General features: G+C 40.1%; 1 protein-coding gene across 1 annotated transcript; it reads right to left on the minus strand.

The window, feature by feature from the left end:
- Positions 1-5,973: 5,973 nt before the first annotated feature.
- On the minus strand, positions 5,974-6,597 carry LOC138892060 (uncharacterized). The gene has a single exon (XM_070175752.1). The coding sequence runs from the start codon at positions 6,595-6,597 to the stop codon at positions 5,974-5,976; it is 624 nt and encodes a 207-aa protein (XP_070031853.1).
- Positions 6,598-18,252: the final 11,655 nt, after the last annotated feature.

An 18,252-nucleotide genomic window follows, 5' to 3' on the forward strand; every position in this document is an offset into this window, starting at 1 on the left:
TGATACCGACCGTATAACGAAAACCGCAGAATCATCGAATCGAGACATAACCTCGAACAAAATAACAAGATGAGTGATCGAGGTCAAGGGTCCCCGGGGCTAATGAACAGAAGTAGGTTCGACAGGCCTGCCGGATCTAAGGAAGTGCCTCGGTTATCGGAGTATAACATCAGCATTGATTCATCCTCCATCGTGTCGGCTATCGGACGCATCAAAAATACTAAATGGCCTCGACCCATGCAGACCGATCCTGCCCAGAGGAATCCCAATCAAATTTGCGAATATCATGGCACCCATGGCCACAGAACGGAAGATTGTAGGCAACTAAGAGAGGAGGTAGCCCGGTTATTCAACAAAGGTCACCTTCGAGAATTTTTAAGCGATAGGGTGAAGAACCATTTTAAAAACAAGGATTTCGGAAAGCAAAACGAACAAGAAGAATCACAACACGTCATTCATATGATCGTCGGTGGCACTGATACCCCTCAGGGACCGGTGCTTAAACGTACTAAGGCATCGATTGTGAGAGAAAAGCGGTCTCGAACTCAGGATTACACACCCATAAGAACTTTGTCCTTCAATGATGAAGAAGCAAAAGGAGTCATACAACCTCATAACGATGCACTTGTAATATTCGTACTCATCAATAAAACTAAAGTTAAGAGTGTGTTAATTGATCCAGGTAGCTCGGCCAACATCCTTAGATTGAAGGTCGTAGAACAGCTCGGTTTACGGGACCAGGTCGTACCTGCAACCCTGGTTCTAAACGAATTCAATATGGCATGTGAAACCACCAAAGGCGAGATAGTTCTACCGACAAACGTGGCCGGGACCATCCAAGAAATGAAGTTTCACGTAATCGAAGGCGACATGAGGTATAACGCCCTTTTTGGAAGTCCATGGATCCACAACATGAGAGATGTACCTTAGACCCTACACAAGGTCCTTAAATTCCCAACATCGAGAGGAGTCAAAATAGTGTACGGAGAACAGTCGGCCGCAAGAGAAATGTTCGCCGTTGAGGAAGCGAATCCAATATCCTCGCCTTCGCCAGTAAAGGGATCAGGCTCAAAAGGGGAATGAGATACCAAATAGCAATCACAGACATCGGCTTTAACCCAACCAGATAATCATAAGATCGAATAAGATGATGATCAGAGGTTCCCTCGATCCTTCGTGATTCCCGATGATTTTGACGCTACCAAATCAACGATTGAGGAGTTAGAGCAAGTCACACTAATCGAGCACTGGCCCGAACGGAAAGTATACCTGGGAACAGGGTTGACCCCGGAACTCAGGAAGAAACTTATTCAATCTCTTATCGATAACATTGATTACTTTGCCTGGTCCCATTTAGATATAACAGGGATCCCACAGGACATAACGACGCACCGGCTAAGCTTGGACCCTAGGTTCAGACCGATGAAGCAAAAGAGAAGACCCTAGTCCGAGGTAAAGCACGCATTCATAAAGGAAGAAGTAACCAAACTTCTCAAGATAGGGTCCGTTAGGGAGGTGAAATATCCCGAATGGTTAGCCAATATAGTTGTAATGCCTAAAAAAGGGGACAAACTTAGAATGTGTGTGGATTATAAAGATTTGAACAAAGCATGCCCCAAAGATTCCTTTCCGCTGCCCAACATCGATCGCATGATCGATGCCACGGCCGGCCACGAGATCCTTACTTTTCTCGATGCCTATTCCGGGTATAATCAAATCCAGATGAACCCGGAAGACCAGGAAAAGACTTCAATTGTTACCAAATATGGAACATATTGTTATAATGTGATGCCCTTCGGGCTAAAAAATGCAGGAGCTACTTACTAACGCCTAGTAAATAAAATGTTCGAAGAAAACATAGGTAAATCAATGGATGTTTATATTGATGACATGCTAGTTAAGTCCCTGCGCACAGAGGACCACTTGACCCATTTGCAGGAAACGTTCGAGATTTTGAGGAAATACAACATGAAGTTCAATCCCGAGAAATATGCTTTAGGGGTCGGTTCGGGCAAGTTCCTCGGCTTCATGGTGTCAAATCGGGGAATCGAGATTAACCCCGATAAAATCAAGGCCATCGAGGACATCACCATCATGGACAGTGTGAAAGCCGCACAGAGGCTAACGGGATGGATTGCAGCCTTAGGCCGATTTATTTCGAGATCGTCAGATCGAATTCACAAATTTTTCTCTCTACTCAAAAAGAAGAACGATTTCACTTGGACCCCGGAATGCTAACAGGCATTAGAGGAATTAAAACGATATCTATCGAGCCCACCACTACTTCATACTCCAAAAATAGATGAAAAACTTTGCTTGTACTTGGCAGTATCAAAAATCGCAGTAAGCGGTGTCCTAGTTCGAGAAGAGCAAGGTACGCAATTTCCCGTTTATTATATAAGTAGGACCTTAGGAGAAGCAAAAACTAGATATCCGCACCTAGAAAAATTGGCACTTGCACTGATAAGCGCCTCTAAAAAGTTAAGACCGTACTTTCAATATCACCACATATGCGTATTAACCACTTACCCGCTTCGTAATATTTTGCACAAGCCTGAACTATTAGGCCGATTGACAAAATGGGTCGTCGAACTCAGTGGGTATGATATCGAATATCAACCCCGTACGGCCATCAAGTCTCAAATTTTAGCAGACTTCGTGGCCGATTTCACGCCAACCCTCGTACCCGAAGTCAAAAAAGAACTGTTATTGAAATCGGGTACATCGTCAGGGTATGGACCCTTTTTACGGACGGAGCTTCGAACGTGAAGAGGTCCGGGCTAGGCATCGTTTTAAAGCCACCCGCGGATAACATTATTAGGCAATCTATCAAAACTACCAGGTTGACTAACAATGAGGCCGAGTCTGAGGCCATGATTACAGGTCTCGAGCTAGCTAAAAGCTTGGGAGCAGAAGTCATTGAAGCCAAGTGTGACTCTTTGCTGGTGGTAAATCAAGTGAACAAAACCTTCGAAGTTCGAGAAGATAGAATGCAAAGGTATTTGGACAAACTACAGGTCACTTTGCACCATTTCAAAAAATGGACTTTACAACATGTTCCACGAGAGCAAAACAGTAAGGTTGATGCACTTGCGAATTTGGGATCATCGGTCGAAGAAGGTGAGTTAAGCTCGAGGACTGTCATTCGACTCTCGAGATCCGTGATCGAAGAAGGTCATGCCGAGATAAATTCTACGAGCTTAACCTGGGATTGGAGAAATAAGTATATTGAATACTTAAAGAATGGAAAGCTCCCATCGGACCCTAAAGATTTGAGGGCCCTACGAACCAAAGCTGCTCGATTCACGTTAACTACAGTTGAAACGCTATACCGAAGGATATTCGATGGACCATTGGCAGTATGCTTAGGTACATGAGACACCAATTACATCCTACGTGAGGTGCATGAGGGCACTTATGGGAATCACTCCGGTGTTGATTTGTTAGTCCAAAAAATAATCAGGGCAGGATATTATTGGATCGATATGGGCAAAGATGCAAAGGAGTTTGTTCGGAAATGTGACAAATGTCAAAGATTTGCACCAATGATCCATCAACCAGGAGATCAACTTCACTCAGTACTATCCCCATGGCCATTTATGAAATGGGGAATGGATATCATCGGCCCTCTGCCATCGACCCCAGGTAAAGCTAAATTTATTTTATTTATGACTGACTATTTCTCTAAATAGGTTGAAGCACAGGCTTTCGTAAAAGTGAGAGAGAAAGAGGTTATAGACTTTATCTGGGATCATATCGTATGTCGATTCGGGATACCCGCCGAAATAGTGTGTGACAATGGAAAACAGTTTGTCGGCAGCAAAGTGACGAAATTCCTCGAAGACCAAAAAATAAAGAGGATATTATCAACACCATATCACCCCAGTGGGAATGGACAGGCCGAATCAACAAACAAAACTATCATTCAAAACCTAAAGAAGAGGCTGAACAACGCTAAAGGAAAATGGAGAGAAATCCTACTCGAAGTTCTTTCGGCATATCGAACAACATCAAAATCTAGTACGGGGCGACCCCATTCTCCTTAGTATATGGATCTGAAGCCTTGATTCCAATCGAAGTCGGGGAACCCAGTGATAGGTTTTGGTATACAACAGAAGAGTCAAATAACGAGGCTATGAACACTAACCACGAATTATCGGATGAAAAGCGAGAAGCTGCTCTCGTCCAATTGGCTGCCCAAAAGCAACGAATCGAAAGATACTATAATCGAAGGACACATCTTTGTCATTTTAAACCCGGGGACTTAGTGCTAAGGAAAGTCACCCTCAGTACCCGAAATCCAAATGAAGGAAAACTAGGACCAAACTGGGAAGGACTGTATCAGGTTCTCAAAAACGTCGGAAAGGGATCATACAAGCTCGGTATTACAAATGACAAACAACTATCAAGGAATTGGAATGTGTCACACCTAAAATAATACTACTGTTAAGGTACTAACCCCTGCAGGAGTCTCGATCAGAAGTTAGGATGGATCCTTCAATACGAAGCCCTAGATCTGAAAGCTTAGACCAGTTTTATCCCAAATGGGTTTTTCGGCAAGATTTTTAATGAGGCAACCAATGATCGTGCTGTACTTGGAAACAATTCGATAGTATCCGAGGCCTCTTTACAATCGACCTCGAATACTGGGGGCATTAGCCCTCGAATATATCAAGTTCTGATGCAAGAAAGATATTTCGTAACAACAGGGTTCCAATAAGAAAAGTTGTAAGAGCCAAATGGTCAAAACGAACCATGCTCATGTAGTTGGCCCGAGCCCTGACGCAAAACATAAACACGTGTAAAAGGAAAGTTCTCCTCTTTACCGATATCTTATATCCAAGAAATATTCCTCTACTTTCAAGATTTATTATGCAAACAAGATTAAGATAAATCTCCGAGCTCGAGTAAGCACTCACTCGACCATTATGCCTATGGGATACATTACTTCGAGTTCGAAACATTCACTCGACTACTAAGCGTACGGGCCACTTTTATTTTGAGTTCGAGCAAGCACTCATCCAACCATTACACATATAGGCTACATTACTTTGAGTTCGAAACATTCACTCGACTACCAAGCCTACGGGCCACTTTTATTTCCAGTTCGAGCAAGCACTCACTCGACTATTACGCCTATGGGCTACATTACTTTGATTTTGAAATATTCACTCGACTACTAAGCGTATGGTCCACTTTTATTTCGAGTTCGAGCAAGCACTCACTCGAAATTACGCCTATGGACTACATTACTTCGAGTTCGAAACATTCACTCGACTACCAAGCCTATGGGCCACTTTTATTTCGAGTTCGAGCAAGCACTCACTCGACCATTACGCCTATGGGCTACATTACTTCGAATTCGAAATATTCACTCGACTACTAAGCCTATGGGGCACTTTTCTTTCGAGTTCGAGCAAGCACTCACTCGAAAATTACACCTATGGGCTACATTACTTCGAGTTCGAAACATTCGCTCGACTACTAAGCCTACGGGCCACTTTTATTTCGAGTTCAAGAAAGCACTCACTCGACCATTACGCCTATGGGCTACATTACTTCGAGTTTGAATTGTTCACTCGATTACTAAGCATACAGGCTATTTTTATTTCGAGTTCGAGCAAGCAATCACTCGATCATTATGCCTGCGGGCTATATTCCTTCGAGTTCGAATCACTGACTTAACTAATAAGCCTAAGGGCTACATCACTTCAAGTTTGAGTAAGCCTATGTTCAAAAAATCACTCAACTCGACTACTAAGCATATGAGCTACCTTATTTCAAAGCGCTCACTCGGTTATAAAGGCTACGAAGTCCAAATTTGATTAAGTTGCTTAAATCCTTGTGAAAATATTCATAAGGCGTGAATAAAATATTCACAAGACAGGAAACAAAATAGAAGCAAGTCGGCAAAAAGGGATATTATTTGTAAAAAATTGTTTACATGATTGATTACAACATAAAAATTAAGGACTAAGCTTCCTGGTTATCCCCGAGAGCGGTCCCTTCTCTATCGGGCTCCCCCCCGTTCTCGGATCCACTCTTACTCCCATCATCATCATCATTGTCATCATCATCGTCATCAGAAACCAAGGCTTCAGCAACGGCTTCGAGTTCTTTAGCCCTTTTTATCTCTTCAACGAGGTTGAAACCTTGAGCATGGATCTCCTCGAGGGTCTCCCTTCGAGGTCGGCACTTAGCAAGTTCAGCGACCCAATGTGCTCGAGTATCGGCGGTCTCGACTGCCTCTCTTGCTTGGACCTGGGCAGCTTCAGTATCGGCCTGATAGACGGCCACGAGTGCATCTGCATCGGCCTTTGCCTTTTCGGCGTCAGATTCGGCCTTGGCAAGTTCAGAGGCCAACCGAGCCTCGAGCTCCTCTATTCTTCTTGCTTGGACCAAGTTTTTCTCCTTCATTTTTTGAAGTTGGTTTTCGGCCGATAACAATTGGGCTCGAGCAGTTTCTTTCTCTGTAGCAAAGCGGTCCATTCCTTCTTTCCAATTCAAAGACTCCGCTCTTATCACATCGACTTCTTCACGGAGTATTCCGATCATCTCGATTTTTTGCTGCAGCTGTGAGACCGAAAAATTAGCCATCGTTCCGGTATCAAGCCCATAGGCTTTTAAAAGCATTATTAATGCTCGGATAGATCGATCTGATCTTGGTGAGCCCGGGCCAACTCAGCTTGGAGGTCTTTTATTTCCTCTCCCCTTTGGCCCAAGAGACGTTTTAAGGAGTTCCTCTCCTCCGTAACCCGTTGAAGCTCGGCCTCGTATCGACGTAGCTCGATTCGGGATCGAGAACATAATTCTGAATAAACTACTGCAGCCTACAAAGAAAGAAGAAAGAAAGTCAGAAAAGAAAAGCAAACTTAAAGGTAACGCCATATAATTTAACGCTTACCTGATTCAAAGCCTGCTGCACTCCGTGAAAAAGATCTGATGCGTCGCTTGTATCGGCAGTGTCTTCGACGCCAATAAACGGGTCACAAAAATGATCCTATCCATCATGAGGCCTATCTAATTTGAGGGCCCCCAAAGCTTGGGCTTCCCGAATCGCCCCTACGAAAAAAGCAGGGAAGGTGGGTGAGTCTTCGATTGCTACTGCCCCAAATGAATCACCTGGGTTATTCTCTTCGGTTCGAAAAGATTCGGGAAGAGCCTCTTCAGACATATTCCCCATCCGTCGGCTTCGATGGGAAACATCTTCGATCTCCAGCAACTAGGGGACTCTGCCCGAATCTCTCTCCGATATATCCTCAGTTCGAGGCGGAGCCTTACGAACTACCATCGACCCAGCTGCCTGTGGAACGTCGGTGGTCTTCTTTGTTCGGGCTGCCAGCGCAGACCCATCATTCTCTTCTTCTTCTTCTTCATCCCTCAGATGCAGAACTGATTCTACGGTCAAAGGAATAGAATTCTTGTTCGGCTTACGAGCCGTCCTCTTCTTCGGTTTTTGATCCTCGAGGACGGGGGCTCTTTTCCTATTATTATCTTTCACCGGCTTTGGGACAGAGGCCGAAGCCTCTTCCTCGACGGATGAGGGCCTCAAAACCACATCTTTGCCCACACCTGCATACGGAAAATTTTATTGAAGTGTGTGAAAAGAATCTTATTCGAATTACCAAAAGATACGAGATAGGTGCTTTGTGATTTTTGGCCTCCCATCGGCCCTTTGACAAGTCAAGCCATGAGCGCTCGGCGTATGAGGAGGTCGAAACCAGATCACGTACCCAGTTCTTGAGATCGGACACTGCGCCGGGCATCCAGGGAACCGCTGCATCACAAAATGGAAATATTTGTAAGAAAACAAATGAAAGAACAAAATAATAGGAGATAACAGCAGAATTACACTTACGCTTCATATTCCACTCCTCGGAAAAAGGCATCTTTTCGGTTGGAATTAGGTCCGAAGTCCTTATTCGAACGAACTTGCCCATCCAGCCCTGATCTTTATCCTCGTCTATACTCGAGAACAGAGCATTGGTAGCTCGACGTTGGAGTTTTATTAACCCTCTTCAAAAAAGGCGAGGACGGTATAATCGGACAAGATGATCGAGGGTGCAAGGCATCCCCTCGATTTTACTTACAAAACATCAGATCAAAATAACGATCCTCCAAAAGGAAGGATATATCTGGCCTAAGGTTATTAGGTACTTACGACAAAAATCTATGATAATAGGGTCGAGGGGACCTAACGTGAAAGGGTAAGTATACACGCTTAAAAGCTCTCCCACGTGAGTAGTAATATCCTTTTCAGGAGATGGCACTACCACTTCTTTGTTCTCCCAGTTACAATCTTTTTTTATCCGCTCGATATGCTCCCGGGTTATCGAACAAATATATCTCGATACAGGCTCACATCAGCCAGGAACCGGTGAACCTTTATCGAGTTTGAAATTAGAGATAAGAACACACGCCGCCGGAATGCACTCCTCAGGACGAGGATCCACCGGTATTTTGTCGGTGGCAGATTGGGAAGAATAAGCTTTTTCTTTTTGGGGGACGGTTTTTGATGTCTTCACCATTTTGGATTTTAAAAAGGTGACAAAGATTTGGTAATTTGGAAGAAGAATTTTGCAAAGAAGAATCAGAAATTTGTGAATAAACTCAGAGAATATGAAAAAGAACTTGGGAAATTTGGAAGATTGAATATGTAAAAGTGATAAATGATAAAAGGAAGGATTATTTATAGGTTAAAGCAATGGCGGTTCAGTATCAGCGATGGCCGACCACCGTCTGACATGCATTAAATAACTTGAAAGACTAAATCGACGGGACAACTATCACTTGCGTCATGGTCGAGCCCAATGTAAACGTTAGCTTATAATCCGACCAAGCCGTTGAGAAATCATATCGTTTCTCACCACATTCTTCCTGAGAAACGAGGGGACTATCTGTATACGGTCGAAATAGATTTCGACCTTCGTACGATTGATCGAGTTCGAAACATAATGGATAGAAGTAAGACTTTGAGATGGGTTCCGAAGATGGAACAAACAAGCTTCGAGCCCGAGGGACCGATCAATGTCGAGCTCGATATCATTATCAAGCTCGAATCCAAATCGAACTATGATGCAAAGTAAAGTTATCGAGCTTATGATCCAGAGACCGACCAATATTGACCCCGAATCAATTCAAGGATCCGAGTCAGAATCGAGCTTGAGTCAAGATCGAGAGCTCGAGTCAAGACCGAAAACTCGAGTCAATATCGAGCTCATAGACAAGAACCGTTGCAATCCCACTAGAGGAGAGAATCTTGACAGGAATTGTGAAAAAACTGATTTATCTAATTATATCTAAAGTAAGATTCCTCTACTATAAAGGGGATGGTTATTATTTGTGTAAGGACCAAGTTTTTACTTACGTTGTAATTCAAGTACCATATTGTTCCATATTCAAGAATTGTTCCTGTAAGCTTCATTAATTGGTCCATTGTGCTGAGTCCTAAAAATCATCTTCTTTCCTACCTTGTTTATATCGCATTCTTTACAATCTATATTCGATATTTTTTATTTATCCCTACGGTTTGTATCAAGTTATATCATATATCCTTAGAACTACGTACAAATTTAACTCTATCCATTTTTCGGATAAACACGGGATATGTTGTCATTGCGTGGATTTTTCTTAAAGGAACTTGTGAAAAAATATTTGTTTTTCCTATTTATGCAACATTCAGAACATCTGACGGATTCTCCGATGCTATTAGTACTAATTAGCGGCCCATAGTTTCTGTGTAAACAATCAAGCAATATCAAAACCAACTTTTTCTGTTTTTCTTTTGACGTACAAAAACAACCTTAAGTTGAAGATCTCTAGAGAATCTATCACGAAAATTTCCCTATTTTTTAAAAACTATTTGACATTTTAGAAAACTAAGAAGTATTTGTTAAGTTTTCTTTTTAAAAAAGAAATCACCCTTAATAGTGTTTTAGACAATTATTCTTGTTATTAAACCTATGAAGTATTAACTTTTACTTGCCATTAAAATCTTCATAGTTTTGAATATTTTAATACTACTTGATCTGTTTTTTTCTCTAAATTTTCAAAACTTAGATTCAGCTCCTCTAAATTTCGAACGATAAACGAACGTACAAGTGAAGTGGAACAATACATGAAAATCCTTATGGATGTCAAATATGTAATGATGACACTTTTATTTTTAAAGTGCAAATAAAACCGCACCATGGCTCCAAAAGCATAAGACATTAATTAGTGGATAACCACTTAATTAAGCGTGATATGAGCTTTGGAATTGGATTTAATTCGTCTCCAATTTCGAAAAGGATTAACATATACTCACCGATTCATAGTAAGTGATATTTTCGCATTTTTATTTTGGTCCAAAATAAGTGTCATTTTCACATAATCAAGAATAAATTAACTTTAGTTTTTTAAACTGGTCCTTATTTACATATCTCAATATGTTAAGTTAACAATAAGAAAATTTTAATTAAGGCTAATTTAGTCAAAATACTTATTTGTTTTCTAGGAGTTAGTATTTTATTAAGGGGTATGCCAATGTTAGATTGATGAATAACCAGCTATGGCGGAAAAGAAAAGAAGAAAACCCTAGATAGGGTGAGAGAGAGAGAGGAGAGAAAATGAGTCGGTCAAAATAGCAAAGATCAGACCCTTCTATTTTTATTATCTGTGTTTATTTACATAATATGTGTGTATTTATATTTACACCCACAAATGTGCAAAGAATAAAAGAAAGAAAAACTAAAATATAAGTGGGTCGGGTATCCGGGTATTCTCTTATTATTTCTGGGCTGAGCCTTTTCCTTTAGTTGAAGTGGCTAAGTCCATATCACAGTTAATACCCTCCCCTCCCCCCCAAGCTGGAGGGTGAAAACACACCAAGCTTGCCAAGAATGATATGATGAAGCTGTCCACATAGAGCCTTGGTCATAATATCAGCTAGTTGGTTAGTACTAGAAACAAAATGCAAAGAGATAAGCCCAGAATTCAAACACTCACGAACATAATGTCAATCAATCTCAATGTGCTTGGTACGCTCATGAAAAATTGGACTTTTAGCAATGTGAAGGGAAGCCTGACTATCACAATGGACTGGGACAGGAGTGCAAATAGGAAGACCAAGATCCCCAAGGAGTCTGACCAGCCATGAAATTTCAGCAGCAACCTTCCTTAGGGCCCTGTATTCAGCTTCAGCTGAAGACAATGAAATGATGGGTTGTTTCTTACTTTTCCAAGATATTGGGCTCCCCACCAAGTGTCACATAAAACCAGTAATAGATTTGCGAGAGATAGCACAAGAGGCCCAATCAGAATATGCCACAAGAGACAAGTCATAAGAGTTAGAGAGAAGAATACCCTGAGAGGGAGAAACCAACAAATATCTGAAAACATGTAAGCGAGCCATCATGTGAGGAACATGAGGCTTCTAAAGGAACTGGCTCAAATGTTGAACAGAAAAGGAGATATCTGGTCTAGTGTACTGCAGGAAATTGAGCTGCTAATTAGTCTTCTGTATAGACTGGGATCAGAGAGAGTGTCACCCATGTCTATAGTCAGCTTAACAGAAGGGTCCAAAGGAGTCATCACAGAAGAAAAATGATTGTAGTTGAACTCAGCAAGAAGATCAAAAGTATATTTATGCTGACTCATGATATAACCCTGAGGGGTCTTAGAGATCTCCGGACCTAAGAAATAGTGGACTAAACCCAAATCCTTGATCTTGAACTGATCATCCAAAAAAGACTTGAGAGATTGCAGTTCAGTGAGATCATCTCCAGCCAATAAGATATCATCAACATAGACAGCCAATACCACTAAAGATCCAGAGGAGGATTTGGTGAAGAGAGAGTAATCATTGAGACTGAAAATGTAGCCCCTGGAGAAAAATGCCTCAAACAGTTTTGAAAACTACTGTATGGATACTTACCTAAGGCCATAGAGAGATTTCTTGAGCTTACAGACTAGAGGAGCTAAAGAAGAAGTAGAGCAGACATCAAGACCAGGAGACATTTTCATATAGACCTCCTCATGGAGATCACTATATAGAAAGGCATTATTGACATCCAGCTGGTACACAGTCCAACCTTTCTTGATGGCAAGATTTAGGAGACATTTGATGGTGGTGAGCTTGATAATAGGGGAGAAGGTTTCAGTAAAATCTATGCCTTCCCTTTGAGTATCACCTCTAATAACCAACCTAGCCTTGTACCTTTCAATAGACCCATCTGCCCTCTGCTTAATCGTATAAACCCATTTTCAAGGAATTGCCTTCTTATTTTGGGGAAGAGGGACAATGTCCCAAGTCTGATTAGCCTCAAGAGCATGGAATTTTTTTAGCATGGACTCTTGCCATGCAGGATGACCTGCAGCCTGCTGGTAAAACTGAGGTTCATGCATGTGAGCTTCACTGGAGAAAATTTTAGATTGTGTAGAAGCAGGGTTGGAAATGACAGAGAAACGGACATAATCCTTAAGGTAAGAAGGTTGAATGATAGTTCTAGTGGACTTCTTTAAGGGAGGGGGGAGCAGAAATAGTGGAGATGGAAGCAGGAGAGTAAGGAATGGAAAGAGGGGAAACAAGAGGAGGTAAAGAGGAAGGAATAAGAGGAGAGGATCAGAATGGCTAGTAGAGGGAGTAACTATAGGAGGAGGAGTTGGGATATCCACAAAAGTGGGAGGTAACACATTGAGATGAGAAGAATTAGAAGAAGAATAAGGAAAAGTGTGTTCATGGAATACCACATCTCTAGAATAAAAAATAGAGGAGTTAGACAAATTGAGAAATTTGTAACCTTTCTTACCATAGGGATAGCCTAAGAATATACATGCAATAGCTCTAGATTGGAACTTATCCCTGCCTACCTTAGGGGAAGTAGGAAAGCAGAGACAACCAAATGATCTTAAATGGTCATAGGAGGGTGGATGGCCATGAAGTTTTTTAAAATGGGAAAGTTTAAGGAGAAGTGGTAAAGACATCCTGTTGATAAGGTATGTGGCAGTGAGGACACACTCCCCCCAAAATTTTAGTGGTAGTTTAGATTGAAACAGTAGGGCTCTTGAGACTTCTAAAAGATATTTGTGATTTCTTTCCATAACACCATTTTGTTGTGGAGTTTGGGGATGGAAGTTTGATGTAAAATGCCCTGAGAAGCAAAGAAACTGATGGCTTCAGAACTACTTCCAAGTTCAAAAGCATTATCTGATCTAAAAGTGTGTATTGAGGAATTGAAGTGAACTTTCACCATAGAAGTGAAAGCTTTAAGAATTGACAAAGCATTACTCTTGGAAGAAATAAGATGGGTCCAAGTGACTCTAGTAAAGTCATCAACTAAAGTGAGAAAATACCTAAAACCACTATAAGTTTTAGTGTTATAAGGACCCCAAATATCAATGTGAACTAGTTGAAGAGGTTTGGTAGAATGAATAGTACTATCATGAAAGGGAAGTCTTTATTGTCTAGCCATTGGACAAATTGAACATATAAAAGGTTGCTTAGTGGACACCTTGTTAGACAAAAAAGAAATGGACTGCATCTTATGAAAGGGCATGTGACATAATCTTTGATGCCAAAGTAGATCCATCTTATTAACAAGTAAAGTTTGATTACAACTAGGTGGAACAGTAACATGTAAAAGTGCAGTAACATGCTTATTACATGGAATTGAACCTACATAAAAAAACAGACTCATTACAAGTTGCATCAACAAAAGATGATATAGAAGAACTTGTGTTGGGGAATAGATCTCCATCTGGATGAAGATAGTAGAGCCTGCCATCAGCCTTACCAATTACCAGTAGCCTCTTCAGAGAAGGGCCCTGTAGAGAACAATGGAATTTGGTAAGAACTGCTATACAATTCAGCTGAGTAATAAGTTGATGAATAGAGATTAAATTGAAATGAAAAGATGATACTAGAAGGACATTAAGCAAAGTTATATCATGTCTTAGATACAAGGATCCAGTTGATATAGCCTTAACTTTGTATCCATTAGGTAGGGTGACAAGAAATGGTTTAGTTAAAGGCACAACATTGTGTAGCAAATATTTATGTGGAGTCATGTGATTAGTGGCCCCTGAATCCAAGATCCAAGTATTTGGATTTGACTGTGAAGAAGCACATACATGAAGATCTACAGACACTACAGTATAGGCAGTAAACAAACCTGAAAAGTGAGCAAAAGAAGAATTGTCATCTGATTTGATAGGTGGAACAGCACCAGGAGAGACCTGGACTTGTTGAAATAGAGTGAGAAGGTGTTGATATTGCTCCTTTGTAAACCCATGAACTGTAGCAGAGTTACCAGGAGGCTGACTGAACTGAGAAGATGATTGAGGATAGGAAATATCACCTTGGACATAAGAAGCAGACTTCTTACTCTTGGTAAATTTGAAGTTAGGGGGAAAACCATGAAGCCTGTGGCATTTTTCCACTGTATGTCAAGGTTTCTTACTGTATTAGCATGATACTGTAGACACATTCTTCTTGGGTTCAAAATTGACTTTCTGAGTAAAACTTCTATTGTTGTTGTACTGAGTAGGGGTGACAGAGAAAGAAGTAGAATTCCCAAAAAAATTGGAAACATTGAAAAGAGACTCCTTTTGACTCTCATTCTATTGAAGGAAGGAGTAAGCCTTGCTTCTAGGAGGAAGAGGGTTCATCATCATGATGGCACTCTTAACAGTAGAGTAGGACTCATTCAACCCATTCAAGAACTGGAATAATTGCTGGCCCTCTATAAACTTTGGAAGTGCTCCATAGGAGCACACTGGACCAACATAAGAGGAGTTCAATTCATCCCATAAGCTTCTATGCTTATTGAAGTAGGTAGAAATTTCTGATGAACCCTGAGTGGTTGTACTAATTTCCCTTTGGATTTGAAGGTACTTTGACCCATTTAACTGACCAAATCTCTCATTAATGTATTTTCAGACTTCTCTTGCAGTCTTAAGACACATGACACTGGTGGCAATTTCTCTAGGCACATAATTAGTTATCCATGCTTTCACCATATCATTGCACCTTTTCCAGTATGAGTAATAAGGGAAATCTGGTGATGGTTGAGGGACCCTACCATCTAAGAGTCCTAACTTGTTCTTTGCAGACAAGGAGGTAAGCATACTGCTTCTCCATAGAACAAAACCACAGCCAGTAAAAGGCACAAACACCAGCTGACTACCAGGACTGTCAGACGGATGCACATATAAAAGATGGGATGGATCTATCGTGAAAGGAATAAAGCCCTCAGAGGTTGTACTACTAGGTGATCCTACGTTTTCCATACTACTACCCATACAATGAAGTTCAAGTTCAGTAAGTTGAAACAGAACAATTATCAACTGAACTAACACAATTTCTACACAAGTATTCTACATGCAATATCAGATTTATACGATTTTGGAGTTGAACAGGAAGGATATTACCAGCCTTCTTCTAAAACTTGAAGAAGAACAGTCTTCTCTGAATATAAAACCCTAGAAAATCGAATCTGAAGAGATTGCTGAGGAAAACCTTGGAAAACCAAAACTTCTAGCAATGCCAGACGATTGAAGAAGAAAGACGAGGAAATCTCCAAATCTTGATGGCAAAATCGTCGATTACCAGTTGTCTTCAATCAACCAGAGACGGAAATGAAAACGTCCAAAACTCTGAGCGAGGGTAACATCGGACTAAAGCTCATGAAGCGAGGAATCATAATTCCTACTCTGATACCATGTTAGATTGATGAATAACCAGCTATGGCGGGAAAAAAAGAAAGAAAACCCTAGATATGGTGAGAGAGAGAGAGGAGAGAAAATGAGTCGGTCAAAATAGCAAAGACCAGACCCTTATATTTTTATTATCTGTGTTTATTTACATAATATGTGTGTATTTATATTTACACCCACAAATGTGCAAAGAATAAAAGAAAGAAAGACTAAAATACAAGTGAGTCAGGTATCTGGGTATTCTCTTATTATTTCTGGGTTGGGCCTTTTCCTTTAGTTGAAGTGGCTAAATTCATATCAGGGTTAACAGCCAAAGGCAAAAAGGTCACTTATTATGGACCAGTTGAAGTACCCTTGGGCAAATGCTAAAAGGAAAACTGCCTAAACTCCTAAAGGAACTAGCTTGTAACTAGGGAAAACGAATGTATTTACGAGATTATTTTATTCTAATTAAGTTGCTTAATCAACTTTTCCCAGGTTTGAACATAACATAGCCAATAACATTGGTTGAATAGAACCAAAAATAAAAGGCAGTGCGATGCACAAAGCTCTCGCTATGCGCGGAGGTTCAGAAAAAGATCAGACCACAAGAGTCTATCTTACCCTATATTTCTACAAGAGGTTGTTTTCACGGCTCGAATCCGTGACCTCCTGGTCACATGGTAGGAACTTTACCAGTTAGGTCAAGTTTCCCTTTCAAAATAGATGGAAAAATAAATTAGTCCCCTCTCGTGGTAGACAAGATGCGGGAAGAGTAGAGAAACAAATGCCCTAGTGAGGAGTTGTGAGAGATTAGCCATGGTGTCTAAGAAGAGGTAGATATAGGCTAAAGAAGTATTCGGAGAAGTGATTAGACAGGACATGGCACAACTTCACCTTACCGAGGACATGACCCTTGATAGTAGGGTGTGAAGGTCGAGAATTGGGGCAGTAGGTTTAGCAGATAGTCGAGCGCCTTTCTTTTCTATACCAGTAGTACTAATATTATTCTTGTATTTTCTTATTATTCGATTTATATTACTACTTGTTATATATTTTGTTTAAGTTTTTTTATTATCTTGCTATTGTTATTATTCCTTTTCCATGACTTCTCCACTATCGTATTTTTTTTTCAACACTATTGTTACTATGTTTTCCTTGATCCGAGGTTCTATTGGAAATAATGTCTCTACCTTAACAAAGTAAGAGTAATGTCTACGTACATACTATCTTCCTCAGACTCCATTTATGAAATTATAAAGGTTTATTGTTGTTGTTTCATTCGAAAAGAAAGAGATATTTTTTGCATTGATCCTAGATGAACGTCGCAAAAATTAATGTGTCTCTGTTATTGCTCCAATTCGATCATTTTTTCACAATATAAAATATAAGTTCTGTATTCTTTGTATTTCTAACAAATCACTCGTGTTAAAAATAAAAAGGAGAGGACAATTTACAAATAAGAAAAGCATATAAAGTAACACGTCGTATCACGTATGAATGTGCCATGACTTGACATATAAAACTATATCAATGTGACATGACTTGGCATTTAATTTATCACTTGCTCGTTGCATTTTCGAAAATTAAGGTGGAGCAGTAACTTACTCTAAATGAAGAAAAATATAAATCTTCAAATATCATTCTCATGAAACTTTTTTTTCGCCAAAGAGAAGATTTTTTATAATGTAAAGATCTCTCTTTTGCTATAAACTCGAGCGAGGAAAAAAAACTCGAACCCAACAACATCTGTGCCCTGAGATTTTACCTTCTATCACATTTTATTTACTACGAAAATCAATATTAAAGCAGCTGGAGAAAAATACTAGACAATTTAATTAAATAGTCTGTCATTTTCCCTTGACATATTTTGTAGATAGGTAATAGATAGAAGAGAGGACTAGTTCTGGAGTCCAAAAGAACTAACGAATGTATATATTTACAACTGGTTGAATAAAATGCCCAAATTAATTGATGAGAGCTTTTGCTATAAAGTCGAGAAAGATGTTTTTTTTTAAAAGAAGGATTAATGCAAAAGAAAACTCAAAGATAACTTAAACATAGCCCATAGGTATTAAAAAACAGAGTCAAGGCTGTTGGCACTCCTTAATAAATAAATAAATAAAGAAAAAGAAAGATTGACCATAATCCATAAATCCATAGAGTACTAGGTTGTTTGCCACGATTAGGGCATCAGATACGCCCACTTCGATCTGCCCATATGCATTATGATTTTTATATTGTTCTAATTGAGGGAGTCAACTGGGCGGGTCTGGTCGATTTTGAGCTGTCAAAATTAGTTAGATCAATAATTGGGCCGGTCATTTGACCCGTCCAAAAGTTACTTGGGCTAACATAATCTGGGTCAAGATGAGCTAATATGTGGGTCTTAACTCAACCCGCCCAACACTTTTCAAGTTTTACTTAATATGTGTTGTCTTATTATGAATTGTATAATTATTAAATAATTTTCTTTTTTTCTTTTGTTATGGTCATATATAACATATCAAACAAAAAAATTATATCTAAGATATTTTGGTAAAGTTATTCATGGATCAATTTGGGCTAAAAATTGATCCA

The sequence above is a fragment of the Nicotiana tomentosiformis genome, chromosome 5 (genome assembly GCF_000390325.3).
Source record: "Nicotiana tomentosiformis chromosome 5, ASM39032v3, whole genome shotgun sequence".
NCBI classification, from domain to species: Eukaryota; Viridiplantae; Streptophyta; class Magnoliopsida; order Solanales; family Solanaceae; genus Nicotiana; species Nicotiana tomentosiformis.

What these genes read in the sequence shown, in the direction of transcription:
- LOC138892060 (XM_070175752.1), bottom strand. Translation starts at nt 6,597, where the DNA reads ATGGCTAATTTTTCGGTCTCACAGCTGCAGCAAAAAATCGAGATGATC.